This window comes from Centruroides vittatus, unplaced genomic scaffold (assembly GCF_030686945.1).
Source record: "Centruroides vittatus isolate TY-2023 unplaced genomic scaffold, ASM3068694v2 contig_880, whole genome shotgun sequence".
Lineage (NCBI taxonomy): Eukaryota > Metazoa > Arthropoda > Arachnida > Scorpiones > Buthidae > Centruroides > Centruroides vittatus.
In genome coordinates this window covers 2219997-2239544 of record NW_027122572.1, presented here as the reverse complement: position 1 = coordinate 2239544, position 19548 = coordinate 2219997, and the positions used below count along the sequence as shown (strand labels likewise).

Here is a 19548-nt window from a genome sequence, read left to right as displayed (position 1 = left end):
CAATTATCCTTTTGATAGTTTAAAATTATTTGGTTTGTGCTTTTTTGAACTGTATCGCATTTGTAAACTTTCGTATTACATTTCAGAATTTTAAATAAAGTTTTCTAAATAAATATTTAGTTGTGCATTTAGAAACATAACGCCCCTAGGACCACATATTGATACAAAAGGTAAACTCCCCCGAAAGCTAATAGTTTTACTTCGGTTCCGAATGATTCTATTTTATAACTTTAATTCTTCAATTATTGTATTTTCACAAATTTTTAAGGGCAAAAGGCACTGCTATTGAAAACCCCATCATTAGTATATACTACCACTCTGTTCATACAATATATATATATATTGTAAATATATATATATATTGTAACTCTTTCCGCCCTGTGGGCACTAAGAGGGCCTCTTATAGCAAGCCCACAATGGGGCGGCCGGATGGTGAGGGACGGAAACCGACATATCCGGACGGACCACCCCCCGAAAAATTCCTGGGGATTTTTCGACCCGTTCAGATTCGATCCCGGGTCCCCCAGGGCGGCAGGCTGCTAACGTTGACGGCTCAGCCATCCGGCAGCTCAATACAAAATATATTCGTATACTAATACCAGAGTCGATAAATATACTGGTCTCTCAGCTATTAATAGTTCTAATGCTACGAAAGTGGTGTAATAAATATTTCTGCTACTTCGAGCACCTTTCAGCAAATTTGCAGTAGCCAGACTTACACCCAGTCACAAAGCACATTCGGATGCTGTTATTTCTTTTTCTTACAAAGTTACAAAAATGCTTGAAAACGGCATAATTGCCTACTAACCAATTAAATAAATTAAACTAACTTTTTATCGCCGCAAAGCGACTCGAGCTGCTGTTATCGGCAACCTGACATATTAACTCTAGAATATAGCTGAAACTATGATCTATAGATAATAGTGTGGTCATATCACTTTCTTTGTCCTCCTAGCTAATATCGGCAATACGCCACTTTTTGCCACTAGTAGCTTTTCGATCGCATGTCGCCCAATTTTTGTAATATATAAATGGGGAAATGAGTGTTTATCTTTTATCTAGTGTGGTTTTCTACCGTTTTTCACAGTAATTTAACTAAGGTGGGGTGAATACAGATCACTACGATAAGTACAATATTTCTATCTAAAACTATAAATAATGTAAATGTAAATGTACAGACCTAATTTATTTTAGCACCTGCTCGTAAGTCAGGCCACACTGTAAAAAAAAGTGATGGAAAATCTGAATAAAAGACTTTTCTTTTAAAGCCAAAGATTGGTCAAGTAAATCTATGGAATCATCACATACCGAGATTTGATCGAAATTAACGGCAAAGTGTATGCGACCTTTATTTTGATAAAAGGTTTTTGAAAACATTATGCACACAATAGGTGGTAATGTTGTGAGATTGATTCCTCATGGGAAGTTGGATTTAATATTGTGATGTTGAAAAGAAATTTAAAAACATAACGATTATATGAGATATATTGTTATCGTATGGACTGCCGAGCGGTAACAGTCAACGACATGTGGGAACGGTTGAGTCAGAGATCGATGCCTCGTTTACAAACAACGCAACCCGTTTATTACACAACTAACTTATAATAAAAGTACAGTATTATTGCCACAAAGGGTTAAAGTCCTTGTATATTTCGGCGCGCAGTCTTCGAAAGAAGAGGAAAGTCCGGAGACAAAGGTGATGTCCTATCGCTGACCGGATGTTGCATTCTAAGACCAGTTTTAAAATTGGAAAGGATATCCGGTGAATACAGATCAGAATTTCCGGTTTCTCTCAATGAAGGTCTATAACTTTCGGAGGATAGATCTGCAAAGGACAAAGATGGAACCTTGCGGGAAACACCCCAGCAAGAGACAAAGTCTCGTGGGACACCACGGCAAAGAACCGAGTGTCCGTGTGGCCTGGGCTTAAATATCTTGTGGTTTCGCAAATCGTTACTTTATTAGTTATTAATTCCCTTTCTCGGTCCTCGATTGGACTTTGTTACCAGGTGAAATTGGACCAGATCCGTTCGTAAGAAAGACGATTGTTTATTAATACAAGTCGACACCGTCTTTCGTTCGGTGTTGAACAAACCTTGTATCTTAACTAACGTTTTCTTTTTTTGTTCGACTTGTCTTATAAAGAATTTAATTTACCAATTTTTCTCCTGTTTTACCGCGTAGTTTTAATATCAAAATAATTTTATTTCTCCCCTTTTCCTTTATAATTTTAATTAATCGCGAAGCTCAAAATTCGTTTTTGTTTGGATATATGGTTTAAAAAATTATTTTCATAAATATGCCTCACAATATGAAGTATTATTCGTTCATTCCTGATCATTTTTTCAAATACAAAATGCCGAATACAGTAGAATTATTTGAAAACAGAAACTCAGAGACAGAACTGAAACATACAGCGTTTTCATTTCAGTTCTGTTTTCGTTTTACCTTGACGCTTACGTGGAAATGCGCCATCTATTGATCAGTTCTGTAATTGTCGTAAAGAGTCAAACATGGACGACGCTATGGTAAATAATGTTTGAATTATTTACATTTTTTGTTGTACAGACGTCTGTATTTTCTAACTTCTTCGATGAATAGCTCCAAATTATTTGTTTCCTCGTTCTTTTCGCTACACTTTCCGCCATTAGGACAATCAAACTACACGTGACTACGCTTTACAAATCCTTGCGTTTTTATTGGCTGCAGCACGACAGAAGTGCGGAACGAAAACGTAAAAGTTAAATAATTTTTAACTCTGCTTTCAGTCTTGTTTCTGTCCAACTGAACGTTCCAAAACTGAAAGTTTCGTCAGTTTGTCTTTCAGTTTTACGATTAAGTCGCGGATTCCGGTAATGTGGAGTCAAGGCTTTACCGCTCGGCAGTCCATACGATAACAATATATCTCATATAATCGTTATGTTTTTAAATTTCTTCTCCCCGGCAACATCACAATATTAAGAAGCGACGAAGAGTGGGAAACATAGAACTTTGAATATCAGTAACGAGTAAGTAGTCCACACTACTGGGCATTAACAAATGGAAAGTATTCGGAAAATACCGGCCTCGGAAGTATTTATAATTTTGGATTTGTAAGGACGGGGTAGCGCGTCATATGTACAAACCCCATGTACCAAAAATAAGGCACTCCATAAGCCCCAGTTTGGGGCAAGGTTCGATCATTGCTGTTGGATCCTAATGCAATGATCGAACTCTGCACTGAGACGTGCTGGCCTGGACTCACAACGTCCTCAGACGTGCTTCCCGGAACCGCATCTCCTTGACTTTGAGACAGACTCGTGACCAGCACGTGGCATGGAGCAAAACAGAAATTTCTGCTTTGCTGGTCATCTTTCAGCACCTGTATTTCCCACTTCAATGAGTAGCACTGGTGTTTTAAAACCAGAAACCATTTATTTATAAACACACTTCTCAAATCTTCAAGCTTTCTACAATATCCCACCATAAATATCTTTCTCGTATGAATTGTTTAAAAATATATCGCTTCTTCCATAAATATTTCAAATTTCCTCCTGAAATTACATAGATTGGTTGGTTTTCCGCTGGTGAAGCTTGAGGTTCTAAGCGATGCAACCTTGGCGTTAACGGTTGGTGGCGCCGTCTAGTAGCGGAAAGACAGTATATTCTTGGAAGTACAGTAGAGCAGTGATTCTCAAAGTGGGGGTCGCGCCCCCCCACTACGCTACGCCACTGTATCTACAAAACTGTTCCGTTCTTCAATGTTGAAATTTCAAAACTTTTCGTAGAGCATTTTTTCTTATGAAGAACTCCAGTTAATTCAATTAGAGTAGAGAAAACAGATAAAATTTACTGATAAACTGAAAATACTGTCAAAAGTAATGAATATAACAACAATAAAAGCTAAACTGCAGGAAAAAATAAGGCATATTAAACTGAAATGTTTAAAATGGCATTATACGCTTATATGTAAATAATTTTGTATTACCTTGTACGTCATATTGTGTATAAACACTTAATACGATATTATTAATTTTTAAGCATGTCAAAACAGACGCTATCATATTTACCCTTATCAAGAAATTTTTCTTAATGTAGAAAAATCCCCACAAAGATATTCCGAAAAATCTTCCTCCGAATCTCTTTATGAAACAAATGATCTGGAATGAGTCAAATGTTAATATAATTACATTAAATATAACAAGTAAATTTAGCAAACAACCTACTTTAAACCATATTCAGGTGTGAAGGACGAATAAGGATAAATTATATTTCCTGATGCTGACAAAATTATCGTAGATCTGTAATAAATAAATAAATAAATTTATTTCACAATAAATGTTTTATTAATTCAACAATTTCAATTTTTAAATTGTAAATTTAAGAGAATACTCACAAGTGACGTAAAATATGATAATACCCACGACACTATTAATGATCCAGCCAACATGAATATTCCGAATGTTGCGATTACCGTACAAAAAATTACATCATTCTGTACGAAAAGAACAACATACATACAGAAGCAAGTTTCGTAGATATACAAGATGTAAATAAGCGGTAAAAACGCCTTCCATTTTTCGTTCATCTCTTCTAAAATTTCCCAAATATTCCAAAGGTTTACCATTACTTCATCAATAAAAGATCTTGTAGCAGTAACTGCAAGTTGCAACTGAACAGAAATGTTTATCAACCTTCTCCTTAAAAGTATGAAAATAAGAAAGAAAACACGTGACACACAACATAAATAAATCAAAGTTGGATACCGAAAAGGCATAACAAAGTTATTTTATAATCGTAGTGCGTAGATCTAAGAACAGAATAACGGGTGAACCAACTTTTTGTAAAACAACACAGAAGAGTAAAAACATAGAAACAGAAATAGTGAAAAAGGTATCGTTCATATTTCTGGATAAATTCTTCTTCTTTCTTGAAATCCTTCATCAAGTGATGAATATTGAGTTTTCTTCTTTACAAAATGCTAAATTTTACAGCTGCATACAAAGGCACAACACCAAGCAATAAACTTAATGTGGAAATTGTTATTTCCAAATAAAAGATATAGATGATTGCAATAACCATTCGATGTTACTATCATTGTCCTATACAATAATACCATTGCCCAAAAAACATTTCGAGTACGTTTTTGTAAATTTTGTAATAAAAGTTCTGATTTCGTTTTGACGTTTTCTTTCGACAATTAAATGTTTCAAACACATCCAAACCGAAAACTTCCATAACAGAAATTAACGGTTGAAATTTTCTAGCAATACAATAAGTGTGATGAATGCATTTCTCCTACCGAAGTGCAAGATTTGCTTCGACGTACGGTCTCGAAGTTTATCAAACAGCTATTAAATCGAAGTTGTCGGTTTTAATATACGCTGTATATTAAGGAAAATACACCTTATGAGATCATTTAGAACATCATAACATCGACTGAAGTTATTTTCGGTCTGGTAGAATGCTCTACATGGAATGTATAAAGGGTAGAAGCTATCTGTGATTGGTAGATGTACAGATTTGAATAAAATCGATCGAGTGACGCAATGTTGTGTTTAAACCAATCACGTTACACATTGTACAAGAAAAACTGTAACCTAGTCGTAATCAATAAAATATAATTCTTTTGTCATTTTTAACACGTGATTGATAGATTTTATATATTATTTTCAAATACTTCCCAGAATGTTAATTAATTAAAATTACACAAATTTCTATAAACAGATTGAGGCTGGAAGTATTTTAAATTCACGTGTAATTGTGATATCATTCAATGTGATCAGAGTGAATAGCAATAACAACAAAATGGAATTAATTTCTGGAAACAGAAAATTTAAGAGAATGCAATTTTCAATCCTAACACAATTACCCATTTTCTTTGTCTTCAAATTACAGAGAATTACTATAATAAAACCATTAAGCATACAAACATCATTAATTACCGGTACTTTAAATTAGTAATAATAAAAGAATTCATAATACAAATTGTTTAGTAGATTTAATAATTAAATTGTTGTCTGCGTTTTCTTGTCGGTTTGAATATCGTGTCACACGTTTTGTATAAATTATTCTACATATATTTATTGTATTCTTGGGAAGTACAGAGCAACTTTTTATTTATTGCACTCTTCTGTACGTACATTATATATGCATAATAACATATTTTACGTATAACTATTCTGTATTGCAGTTACATAAACCATTCACTTAAAATTGAGTACTTTCGAAAGAAATTACCTGTGTTTTTACGAGAAAATTAAATTATTTAATAAGAATATATTGGTGGATCTAATAATGCAAAGTGTAATATTTGTATGTATAATTAGAATATTTCCGGTTTTATTTTCTCTGTACACTTCTAAACCTTTCCAGCGATCCGCAACAAATTGTTCATATTAACAAAATATAGGCTATCATAAATCTCGTCACCTAAGTACTCTTTCTGATTTTACCTACGTCACACTGCGATAAAAATAATGTCAGCTAAAAACAAAGAATTATTTATTCTGAAATCGTCACAATGACCGGATATAAGTTTTCATCTCATTTTTAAACTTCATTCAACTTACAATGTATGCTTTCCATCTCTAATAGTTGCGGCTTGCCCCTGAACATCATACATTTCTTTTAATAATACAATATTGAGCCTGTCATCTATCTAACACCTTTCAGACGAATATATTTGCATTGGAATAACATGTATTATAGCTTATATTGGAAGCATTTATGCGGTTAATTCAAACCTCATGTTTCAATGCTTTCTATAGCTGGCCTTTGCTTTAATCTATTTAACTTTGCTCTCAAGATTATAAAAAGATAGACAGACAACTGAGAGAATTTATAGGTCTATAATGTTATTCAAACTTCAGCCTAATTACAACATGATTTAATTTGATTGCGTACTTTAAAAAGTTCGACAATTGTTACGAGAAGGTTCGAGTACAGGATTCAATTTGATCTGCTCAATACATTTTGACTGTATAAATATGCATAATGTTGTGCTCACAATTACAATAGCAATTAATCAGTAACAAGATATATTTTGGAAAATCATTCAGTTGTGAATTTGTTGTCATTTATTCGGCATGGTGCTTTTTGATTTATTGTAAATTTATATTTTATGTGAACTAATCGAAATTATTAATTTTCATGTCTCGAATCTAATAAAAACTGTAATAAAGAGAAGAAAAAACAGTCAATTCTAATTAAATGCATAATAATCTATTTATATTTGTACTCTTATGGAATTTCAATTTGTTACAAAACTACTGGAAGAAAATAAAATTCAAATATTATTAAAGTAAATACTGTGTTTTTACGAGAAAATTAAATTATTTAATAAGAATATATTGGTGGATCTAATAATGCAAAGTGTAATATTTGTATGTATAATTAGAATATTTCCAGTTTTATTTTCTCTGTACACTTCTAAACCTTTCCAGCGATCCGCAGCAAATTTTTCATATTAACACTGCAAAATATAGGCTATCATAAATCTCGTCACCTAAGTACTCTTTCTGATTTTACCTACGTCACACCGCGATAAAAATAATGTCAGCTAAAAACAAAGAATTATTTATTCCGACATTGTCACAATGATATTTGCTAAAAAATTCACAAAATTTGTATTTCCAAATAATTTATCTCCGATGTTTAAATTGTTATTTCAAATACTAAAATATATTTGAAAAATTCTGAATAATTTCAAATAAAAAAAAAAAAAACTATTATGTGTATTTCGATCACACGAAAGTATTTTTCATATCGTAAAATTTCCAAAATTCTAATATATAAAAATTTTCAGTTAAACAGACATGTATGAAAGAACTAAAATTTATCGTTTGCAATTTGAAATTTCAATATCAATTTTACTGTTTCAAATGTTATCAAGATTACTAATTCACACTATCACTTAACTTGCATTTCCTATTTATAAGATGAACAATAAGTAAAAAACAAATAAGCGTTTAAACTTTGAAACAAATTCCAAACAAATCTACAAAAGTATTTTCCAAAAATTACAAATACATTACTTGTCAGTAAACTATATTTGTAGTTAAGAAACGCTTTGTTTTTATTGTTTAGTGAATCAATGTTGTCAGATCTTTAATAATTAAAAAAACAGAAAACCATTTTATATTCTTACTTCGCTGATTTCTGTCTTTCAGTACTTACGTAAATACAGTCAAGTCTGCATAACTCCTCACCCAGATAACTCGACACCATCTGTTAAGTAGTAACTTTTCTGTGATCCCCACCGACTTACATTAAAATTAATGTCATAGATGTTTAAAAACACGATGTAATAGTAATCGCAATGTATACTCTTCGTCTTCTGTTCACAATAATGCCAAAAAACAAGCAGTTGCCTACAAAAATATGAAAATAGTTAGAAATGTCCAACTAAAACTGTGTCAAATATACAAAAAACAACATACCTTTGTGCGCCTCGTCTTTCGCCTTGTATAATCTTTTATCTTCTCTTCGCGAGAACGCCAAAGTGCCAACTTTTGCCTGCAGAAACATGATAATATTTACAAATGTCCAACCGAAACTGTGTCAAATATATAAAAAACAACATACCTTTGTGCGCCTCGTCTTTCGCCTTGTATAATCTTCTATCTTCTCTTCGCGAGAACGCCAAAGTGCCAACTTTTGCCTGCAGAAACATGATAATATTTACAAATGTCCAACCGAAACTGTGTCAAATATATAAAAAACAACATACCTTTGTGCGCCTCGTCTTTCGCCTTGTATAATCTTCTATCTTCTCTTCGCGAGAACGCCAAAGTGCCAACTTTTGCCTGCAGAAACATGATAATATTTACAAATGTCCAACCGAAACTGTGTCAAATATATAAAAAACAACATACCTTTGTGCGCCTCGTCTTTCGCCTTGTATAATCTTCTATCTTCTCTTCGCGAGAACGCCAAAGTGCCAACTTTTGCCTGCAGAAACATGATAATATTTACAAATGTCCAACCGAAACTGTGTCAAATATATAAAAAACAACATACCTTTGTGCGCCTCGTCTTTCGCCTTGTATAATCTTCTATCTTCTCTTCGCGAGAACGCCAAAGTGCCAACTTTTGCCTGCAGAAACATGATAATATTTACAAATGTCCAACCGAAACTGTGTCAAATATATAAAAAACAACATACCTTTGTGCGCCTCGTCTTTCGCCTTGTATAATCTTCTATCTTCTCTTCGCGAGAACGCCAAAGTGCCAACTTTTGCCTGCAGAAACATGATAATATTTACAAATGTCCAACCGAAACTGTGTCAAATATATAAAAAACAACATACCTTTGTGCGCCTCGTCTTTCGCCTTGTATAATCTTCTATCTTCTCTTCGCGAGAACGCCAAAGTGCCAACTTTTGCCTGCAGAAACATGATAATATTTACAAATGTCCAACCGAAACTGTGTCAAATATATAAAAAACAACATACCTTTGTGCGCCTCGTCTTTCGCCTTGTATAATCTTCTATCTTCTCTTCGCGAGAACGCCAAAGTGCCAACTTTTGCCTGCAGAAACATGATAATATTTACAAATGTCCAACCGAAACTGTGTCAAATATATAAAAAACAACATACCTTTGTGCGCCTCGTCTTTCGCCTTGTATAATCTTCTATCTTCTCTTCGCGAGAACGCCAAAGTGCCAACTTTTGCCTGCAGAAACATGATAATATTTACAAATGTCCAACCGAAACTGTGTCAAATATATAAAAAACAACATACCTTTGTGCGCCTCGTCTTTCGCCTTGTATAATCTTCTATCTTCTCTTCGCGAGAACGCCAAAGTGCCAACTTTTGCCTGCAGAAACATGATAATATTTACAAATGTCCAACCGAAACTGTGTCAAATATATAAAAAACAACATACCTTTGTGCGCCTCGTCTTTCGCCTTGTATAATCTTCTATCTTCTCTTCGCGAGAACGCCAAAGTGCCAACTTTTGCCTGCAGAAACATGATAATATTTACAAATGTCCAACCGAAACTGTGTCAAATATATAAAAAACAACATACCTTTGTGCGCCTCGTCTTTCGCCTTGTATAATCTTTTATCTTCTCTTCGCGAGAACGCCAAAGTGCCAACTTTTGCCTGCAGAAACATGATAATATTTACAAATGTCCAACCGAAACTGTGTCAAATATATAAAAAACAACATACCTTTGTGCGCCTCGTCTTTCGCCTTGTATAATCTTTTATCTTCTCTTCGCGAGAACGCCAAAGTGCCAACTTTTGCCTGCAGAAACATGATAATATTTACAAATGTCCAACCGAAACTGTGTCAAATATATAAAAAACAACATACCTTTGTGCGCCTCGTCTTTCGCCTTGTATAATCTTCTATCTTCTCTTCGCGAGAACGCCAAAGTGCCAACTTTTGCCTGCAGAAACATGATAATATTTACAAATGTCCAACGGAAACTGTGTCAAATATATAAAAAACAACATACATTTTTGCGCCTTAATACTTTCATGCCCAAGAATTAACAGGAATAATCAGATGATAAAGTCACAATTACTGATGATGCTTTACAAAAATATATTAAATCATATTTTTAAGGAAATTGAGTTAGAAATCTTGAAAAAGATATAAAAATGATTTTGAGAGCTTGTGCATTTAATATTGTTTATAAAAACTCATTGAAAATTGAAGTTATTGTTGATACTTTGCAAAAGTTTGTTGGAAGACCACTCATGATCGTTTATATGAAAATACTCCATCAGGTGTAGTTATTGGTTTAATTTGGATTTCTATTGATGGTTTTACATTATACAGTCAAACCTGTTTTTATGCGCTCTTTTTAAGTGCGATTTTTCATTTGTGCGATTTTTTTAATGCGAATTTTTAATTTGTGGGGTTTTTTTGTGCGAGTTTTTATTTGTGCGGTATAGTTGGCGACTAGTCTCGTGCGATTCGTCATGTCTCACGTTGACTTATTATAGCTAAATAAACTTATTATAGCATAAATGCCCTTATTATAGTAATATTATTGCATGAATATGCGAAAAATGAAATAATTTACTTTTTAAGTCAACAAAACACAACCTGGACAAAAATATGTAAAACAGACGATGCAGTCAAGTGCTGACATCTGTTGTCAATAAATTCTATTTCGTACGGTTTTGAGTTAATTTCTATGTGAGACTTTTTTATGCGGTCCCTATTGACCGCATAAAAAAAAATATTTTTTTGATTGTGTTGCGAAAACTATTTTTTATAGCCCTTCGTGAAGTTTCGTGCGATTTTTTTATGCGTTTTTTTTAATGCGGTCCCTATCCCCTGCATAAAAACAGATTTGACTGTACAGTACATTGAAACTGCACTCTTTCGTTTATTTGATGAAGAAAAATCAGAAGGTTCACTTTAATTCACAGGACATTTGGGTGATATTTAGAAAGAAAGTTTTAATATTGCATATTCTTCTGCAATGTCATTTTTATTAAAAGAAAAGCCTGCTAGTAATTTTTTACAGAACGCAAACATCCATTTGCATGTTCCTGAAGTAGCTGTACCTAATGATGGGCCAAGTGCAGGGTGCACAATGATCACTGCTCTTATTTCTCTTGCTTTGAATCAGTCAATTAATAAAAATGTAGCAATGACTGGAGAAGTCTCTCTGACAGGAAAACTTTTACCTGTTGGTGGTATAAAGAAGAAAATAATTGCTGCTAGAACAGTAGGAGTGTCATGCTTAATATCGCCAGAAGAGAATAGAAAAGACTTTTTCGTCTTTAGCCTTGTAGGCCTAATCTTTGTATTTTCTTCACGAGGACGCCAAAGAGCGAGCGTGCGCGTAGATGGTTTTCTAAATTTATTTATTATTATTATTTAAAATAGAAATAATTTTTTACCTTTGAACAGAACGATTTTTATTCATCTAATCATTTTGTTTTGTTCGCGTTTCTGTCGAGAGGCAAGCGGTTTTACGTTTAAAAAAAAAGAAATGTTATCCTAAAATTTAATAAATATACTTATGATTTACAAATATACACTTATTTTCAAGTGAAGGTCGTACATTCTTGAAGGATAGCAATGCTTAATGTTTATTGCAATCGGATTGTCGGTCGTAGTTGAAAGATTTAGAATGAAGTTTATAAAAACTCAACTTAGAGAATTCAACAATGGAATTTTTTAACAATTGAGAGCAAAATGTATTGTCGACCAGTCTAACAATGGATTTATTATTTTTTTTTTGTATTAATTTTGTAGATCAGTTTTTTTAAGTTATTTGAATGGGTTTAAAGAATTTTTTGAACTCATAAACCTAAAAAATATTTTTATACCGGTTTACGGTAGAGGAAATGTAAGTTATATATGAACAGAACAATTTATTTTTGTTTTCTCTTGGATGTTGATTTGTTTATTAAGTCATAAAAGTTTTTAACGCCGTTTTGTGTCGATTTCTTTTTTTTTTAAATATAAAAGTAATATTCTAACATGCAATTATTTATTGTGGCATTGTCACAATGTTGAGTTGCAATTTTTAACTTTATTTTTTAAATTTATATAATTTCATATATATACTCTTTGCTCGAAATTAGTACAATGCCCCTGTGCCTCGTACTTTTCCTGTGAGCGATAGAGTCTGGCGGACCATCTATCTAAGAACCTTTCGGGGGAAACATCCGAATTATAACAACATTACTTTTAATTTGCATCTGAAGTTCATATATAGTTACAATGACCATACGTCCTTTATTTCACTGCTCTGTCCTCTAACTATTTATTTTCTAAAATAGGCATTTTGTCCTTTATTTTGTAAAGTCGACGCAAAGTTTAAAAAAAATTTTTTTTAATAATATATTGAACAAGTTAGTTTTGTATGCCATCACAACCAGTGTTGTCATGGTGTCATGCATTGCTACATAGAGCGTGGTAGTGCAGTGTGTCGCCAATCGAACGGCCTTTGAAAGTACCAGGGGGTGGACACTCTTATGGGGATTTTTGTGATAGTTTTTTAACACTCTAGTTGGTGGATAATACACTTGGATTGTTGGTGAGCATTTGTCGCCACTTGTCGGCAATCTTCGGGGGCTCGAGCATGTGACATTTTTACTGTCGAGTTTCCCTTCTCTTTATAGTACACTCCTTTTCTCTGGACAGTACACACGTGGACCTCGCATCAGTTACTACACTTTTACGCAATGTTAATTAGTTACACAGGGACTGCATGTGAGTTTTTAGTCTATTATTTCTAATTTTTCGTATTTAGGTATTATTTAATTTATATTTTGTAGACCATTTATCATGGCACCCAAAAGAAAATGCATTTTTAATCAAACATTACAAGAAGAATTTCCATTTATTAAGAAAGGAATAACGAATAGTGACGATAGCAAATGCAACAAATGTTTAGCCAGCTTTAATATTGCGAATAGTGGCAGATCAGCAATTACACAACATATTCAGACAGCAAAACACAAAGAAGCGGACATACAGGCTTCAACAAACAAATCGTTAAACTCATTTTTCGTTAATAAAAATTCCAATGACAACCTAAAGGATTTAGCACTAAAAGAGGCATCTTGGTGTATCACTCAATACAACATAACTATTCATTTCGATCAAACGACTGCTCTTCTAAATTAATTAAGAAATGTTTTGAGGAAAAATATTCTTGTGCAAGAATGAAAACGGAAGCAATCATTTGTAATGTTTTCGCACCATATTCTTTTGAATCAATTAAAACTGACTTAAGCAAAACAAATTATATAACTATTTATTCAGATTGTTCGAATCATGGTAATACTAAATTGTGCACAATTCTGGCCAGATATTTTTTACCCAATTGCGGTGTCAGAGTAAAGTTTTGAATATAAATAATCTTTCTGGAGAAACTTCAGATATATTAACAAATTGCATCAAGGATTCACTGTCAAAATTTGAAATTACTAATAAATTACTCGCTTTGTGTGCTGACAATACCAACAGCAATTTTGGTGGTTCCCAGAGAAAAGGAAAGAATAATGTTTTACTTAAAATGCAACAATCAAGTAAACATAAATTGATAGGAGTTAATTGTGCTGCCCACATATTGAACAATTGCATAAGCACTGCTGTAGATTGTCTTCCGATAGATATTAAAGTGATATTAGTAAAAATTTATTCACATTTCTATATTTATACAATACGAGTAGAAGATTTGAAAGAATTTTGTGATGACGCAGAGGTTCAATATAAAAAGCTTCTTGGTTACAGCAAAACACGCTGGCTAACTCTTTTACCAGCTTTAGATAGAATTTTACAACTATTTAATCCATTAAAATCATACTTTTTGAATCTGGAAAAATGTCCCACAATTCTGAAAAACTTTTTCAATGAAACATTAGCAGAGGAATGGTTATTATTTATTCATAACCAAGCCTCAATATTTCACCAATATATATTGAAAGTTGAATCACAAGAAATCTCAATGTGCGAAACATCCATACTTCTAAAGGAATTAAAGTTAAAGTTAGTTGAAAGAAAAAATGAGGTGTTTCTTCCTATTGTTATTAGAAAAGTGATTTTAGCATTAGAAAAATCAGAAAATATACAAGCCAAGAAATTCAATGATGCTGTGCACACATTTTATCAAACGTGCATAGATTATCTAAATACTTGGGACATGTGTTTTATTGAAATAGAGGTGTTTGAATGGGTCACATTACGCGAAATCCCTTTGTGGGCAAAGGTAGAGAAAAGCTATATTTTTATTTCAAATCATTGGTCCATAAATATACTTGACGGCGAATTATTTGATGAAGTTTCGTGTGTAAAAAAAATGTCACAAACGAAAAGATCGACGAATGGCGACAGAATAACAAGCCCTGCCATCAAAGGTGAGTTGAGATTTTTGAACACTTTACAGCAAAAGAAATTGCTTTCAAAAACATTTGTAAAATCGTAGAATTTTCTTTATGTCTCCCTGGATCTAATGCCCCTGTCGAACGAATATTTTCACTAGTGAATAATATGTGGACAAATGAAAAAACCCAGTTAAAAGTAAGCATATTAGAAGCATGTATTTCTGTCAAATACAACTTTCAAATGAACTGTATAGAATTTTATGATTTTTTAAAACATAAACCGGTGCCTTGTAAACAGGTTATCTTCACCACTCTATAGGTACTGGTATATTATATACTAGACTCTTAACAACCTTTATGTCACCAGTAAAATATTTAATTATAAACAAACGTTTTCGACCGTAAAACTTCCGGTCTTCATTAGGTTAAAAGTTCTGAGATTCAAATAAACATTGTGTTCCTGGTTACACAACACAACAGTTATTCAAATCTCAGAACTTTTAACCTGATGAAGACCGGAAGTTGTACGGTCGAAAACGTTTGTTTATAATTAAATATTTTACTGGTGACATAAAGGTTGTCAATAGTCTAGTATGAACCGATGCTATTGAAAAAAATTAATTCTACTGAAAAGTATCAAAATTAATGTTATTTTAAAAACTTTTTTTAGTCTATTATTTCTAATTTTTATTACATTTTTACATTAACTTTTTACAATGTGTGTGTATGTGTAATAATTAAGATTGTTTACAATTTTAATGTACGCAATGTTGTATGCTACTATTTTCGTAATAAATGTTATAAACTTATAAATTTTATAAGGTATTTTTTTTATTTTCTTCGATATGTCCTTTATTTTTCCCCAAAAAATATGGTCACTGTATATATAGTTAATGTTAGGCGAGAATAGTCCTGGCCTGTGTCGTTGCCAGGACTATTCTCGCCGTTCATCTTCCTAATTACCTTCTTGGGAATAACGAAAGACAGACAGATAGAGATAGACTCAAACGACAGTGGTAATTTATGTCTACAATTTCTTTCAAATTGCAGTCCAATACATAGGCGTAGCTACGGCGGGCCGGGTGTCACCCGTGTAAGGGTGACACCCGGTAGGCCTGTACCTAAAAAAGGGAGTGTCAATGGCTCACCTCCCATGACAGTTTCTTCGCTATGAGGAAACGCCACGAGGGCTCGCACCAGCTAAAATTCTTACTATGATTTATTCTATAAATCTAAACTCATACATCGCGACATCGCATATTCAATATAGCGTTCAAGTTGCTCGAGTGCAAAGATATTACAATTCAACAGTTTTATAAAAGAGTTAAAAAAGATGACACCACGATATCCGCACCGGGTGTCACCCATGCTAGCTACGCCAGTGGTCCAGTAACAAACTTTTAGAACATTCTAGATCATGACATAGGATTCAAATACAGACAACGGGTTAAAAAATGTCCACACAAATAAATAATCATAATTTAGCTTTCAATTAATATTGAATTTTATCTGACTTCTGTATAAAAATTTTCGTGTTATAATTGAGTAAATGTTATGTATTTCAGCAATCAAATTGGTGAGTCATGTTTAATTGTAAATTAGTGTGAAGACCACCATTTCCTTCATCTAGAAATCCTTGTTGTTATTGTATCTATATATCTATATATATAATATATACAGGTACTCCTCACTTTACGACCTATCTGCTTAACGACCACTCGCACATACGACCAATCGAGTTTCGACCTGCAATTCGGGGAATCCCCTTTCTCAGCTTGAGTGTCGTTCAGTGGCGGATGGTGACATGCGCACTAAGCGTACTATAATAGGCTTGCGCGTACTATAATTGTCTTATAGTACTATAATAGTCTTTTTATGAATAAATTTGAAGTTTGTTGCATAATTTGTATAATTTTACAACGATCCTATATTCCCGGCGCAAGCTCCTCGCTTATCGACCAATTAGCTGCTTACCGCTAATTTTTAAAAAACGAAAATTATTTTTTAAATTTCCTACCGGAAAACAGTTTACTTTTTTCCCGAAATCCCGTGACAAGCAAAAGACCGGGAAATGAGAAACCCTAGATTGTATTAATTATGTGGAAAGTGTGTTTACGTAAAAATATTGCGTTTATAAAATTTATTGGACTGCAATTTGAAAAAATTGTAGACCTATAAATTTCGACTGTTGTCTGTCTGGTCTTTTCAAATCTCGAAAAACATGTCAGACACATAAAAGTCGAGAAGAAATGTGAAAAGTTTACGGGTAGGAGGCTTGATTAAATATATAGGAGCTTCCTGTTTAAAACTAAAATCATGTCATTTTGATTCAAAAATTTTTCCTGAACGAAGTTATATAACTGGCACGACTGTATTGCTGACAGAAAAAGTATGATATGCAGGAGCGAGACCACCAAAGAAAGAATTGAGAACGTTGTGACAAAAAGCTGCAGCCCGGCACTGTGACGATGTCGCAATAAACAGTCGCTAGTTAGAATTGGTTTGGTTATTTGACTACAGCAATGCGACAAGTGAGCGATCTGCCGGGGATGCATCCAAGAAGACTATTATGGGAAGCTGGACCCGACTTAACCCGACTTAAGTCGAGAAAACCCGGAAAACTGCACGTGGCCAACCCGTTTTTCATGCCCGAACCCACGAGTAACTAAATATGAGTAAGTTTGATGATTTTATACACTGGACTATCAGGGAGCGCTTATTAGAATTAAGAAAGTACTGTTCCAAAATGAAGCAAGACTGGTCAAGCCTATCTGATAGCACGCTGTATAAAAACGAATAAAATACTTTTAAAATAAATTATAATTATTATATTAAATTTATTTTAAAACTAGCTGTTACCCGCGGCTTCGCTCGCGCGAATTTTGCAAGCAAACCCTATTTACATTCAATATTTTAACAACCATAGTAATTGTTATTTAACACCTACCGCTGAGAATGATGAGAATTGCTGAGACTCAAACGAACTGTTTTCAATTTGATCAATTTTCTGGAACGTTTACAATCGTTCTATAATCGAATCAATATGCAATAACAAATTCGAATTTAAAACGGTTCGAATATTTGGTTAAAAAATCAAAATATATAAAAAATATTTATAACAATGTCTGAAATGTTATCAATTTAATACCCCTAAGTACTCAATGAAGACTAAACGTAATTAAAAACAAAAAAATCGCATCTAAAATAGTACAGTAGAAGCCGTTCTTCAGGTTAAGACTTAATGCTCTCCCTCTCCCCCCGCGCGAAAAATCCTTCTTAGTGTGCGTTTTCATGACGTACCCTAACTGTGTACCAAATTTCACCTCTAGGTTCAGCGCGCACTATGATGGTTGCGTCAGTTAATCTGTTATCGGAAACGTCCATAAGCTTCTGAAATAATATAGAATGTTATGGAACATTCTTGAAGAATTAAAAATTATTAAAGTAATCCAAAACTTTCCAGAATATTCGTTGTTTGTTTTTATCATTTAATTTTTTAAATTATTGTTATTAAAAAATGTACTATAATGTAATATTAATTTAAAAAGAAATGAGAGGGGGTAGGTTGTAGGGGTGAAGAATGAGAGTGAAGACAAAGAATATGTGTAAGGAATGTGTGAGAAAAATTCTGGAACTTTCTAGAAAAATCTGGAACAGTCTCATCGAAACGTCACATATTTTCGAAGTCAACCACTTTCAACCCCCATATCTTCCACAACGTTATAGCTATCGAGACGCAACCACCATAGTGCACGATGGGAGACTTTGTGCTACTACCACACACAAACACCGTTCCTGTGCAATGTGTAGTTTTGGCTGCAGAGTGAAATATCTGAATATTAACTAAACAAACATTTTTTTTCAAAATAAATGTTTGTTTAGTTAATACAAAATAAATGAGTTTTTAAAATTTTTGTTGTCTGTTGTATTCAGAATCGCAAAAACTTTATTGCAAAAGATGTCCCCTCGAGAATAAAATCGACCTGTCCGAGCGATTAAGCTTGGACGAACACGGACACTCTGCCGTTTCGTTTTCGTTAGCCCACCCTGTATATATATACACATATATACAGTCGAGTCCGTATAAATCGACACCTCAAAGGGAAGTGAAAATGTGTCGAGTTATCCGATGTGACGACTAAAACGAAGTTGAAAAAACCCACAAAATTACAATTACGAAAATACGGTAGTGCAATGTACAGTACTGTACCTCTCTGACCATCCATCACTGGCTCTAAAGTTGGTTTCTACTCCAAATACCCCAGCAATTTCCATCGCCTTTTGTTTCAGCATCGGTCCCGAAACAGGAAGATTCGATGAACGAATTTGCTTAACCAACGTACGAGAGAATCTTCGACATTTTTGTACGGCGACTTTCTCCGGCGTTTTCGAGACAACCGCGAGGAAAATCCAAGAAAAGTTTCTTAATTTCCTCTTTTTTTCTTGAGAATTCTCACCAATGTTGTTCTCGGAAGGTTTTCTTGTTTTGGAAATTCGATTTGCAAAGTTTTATTACATTCAAATTCAGAAACAAGTTCGTATTTTTCCTTTAGCGGAAGCGTTATTAGCTTTTGGACACTCATTGATAACAGAAATGTGAAACACGTGCTACAAATAATGACTACGTGAAAAAATGCAAAATCGGATTCTGCTGTGACGTTGATATAAATTATATATTTTCTTTTTGTTTATCTGTTATTATTTTATATATAAAAATACATAAAATTTTAAAGGAATTTTAATTAATATGTATATATTA

General features: G+C 33.3%; 1 protein-coding gene across 1 annotated transcript; it reads right to left on the bottom strand.

Annotated features, from left to right (window-relative positions):
* Positions 1-8271: 8271 nt before the first annotated feature.
* Positions 8272-11878, bottom strand: LOC136983298 (trichohyalin-like). The gene is made up of 16 exons (XM_067279996.1): positions 11853-11878; positions 10306-10381; positions 10154-10236; positions 10016-10091; positions 9864-9946; positions 9726-9801; positions 9574-9656; positions 9436-9511; positions 9284-9366; positions 9146-9221; positions 8994-9076; positions 8856-8931; positions 8704-8786; positions 8566-8641; positions 8421-8496; positions 8272-8351 (listed from the first exon to the last, which is right to left on the bottom strand). Exons 1-16 carry the CDS (start codon positions 11876-11878, stop codon positions 8272-8274), a joined length of 1212 nt encoding a protein of 403 aa, XP_067136097.1.
* Positions 11879-19548: the final 7670 nt, after the last annotated feature.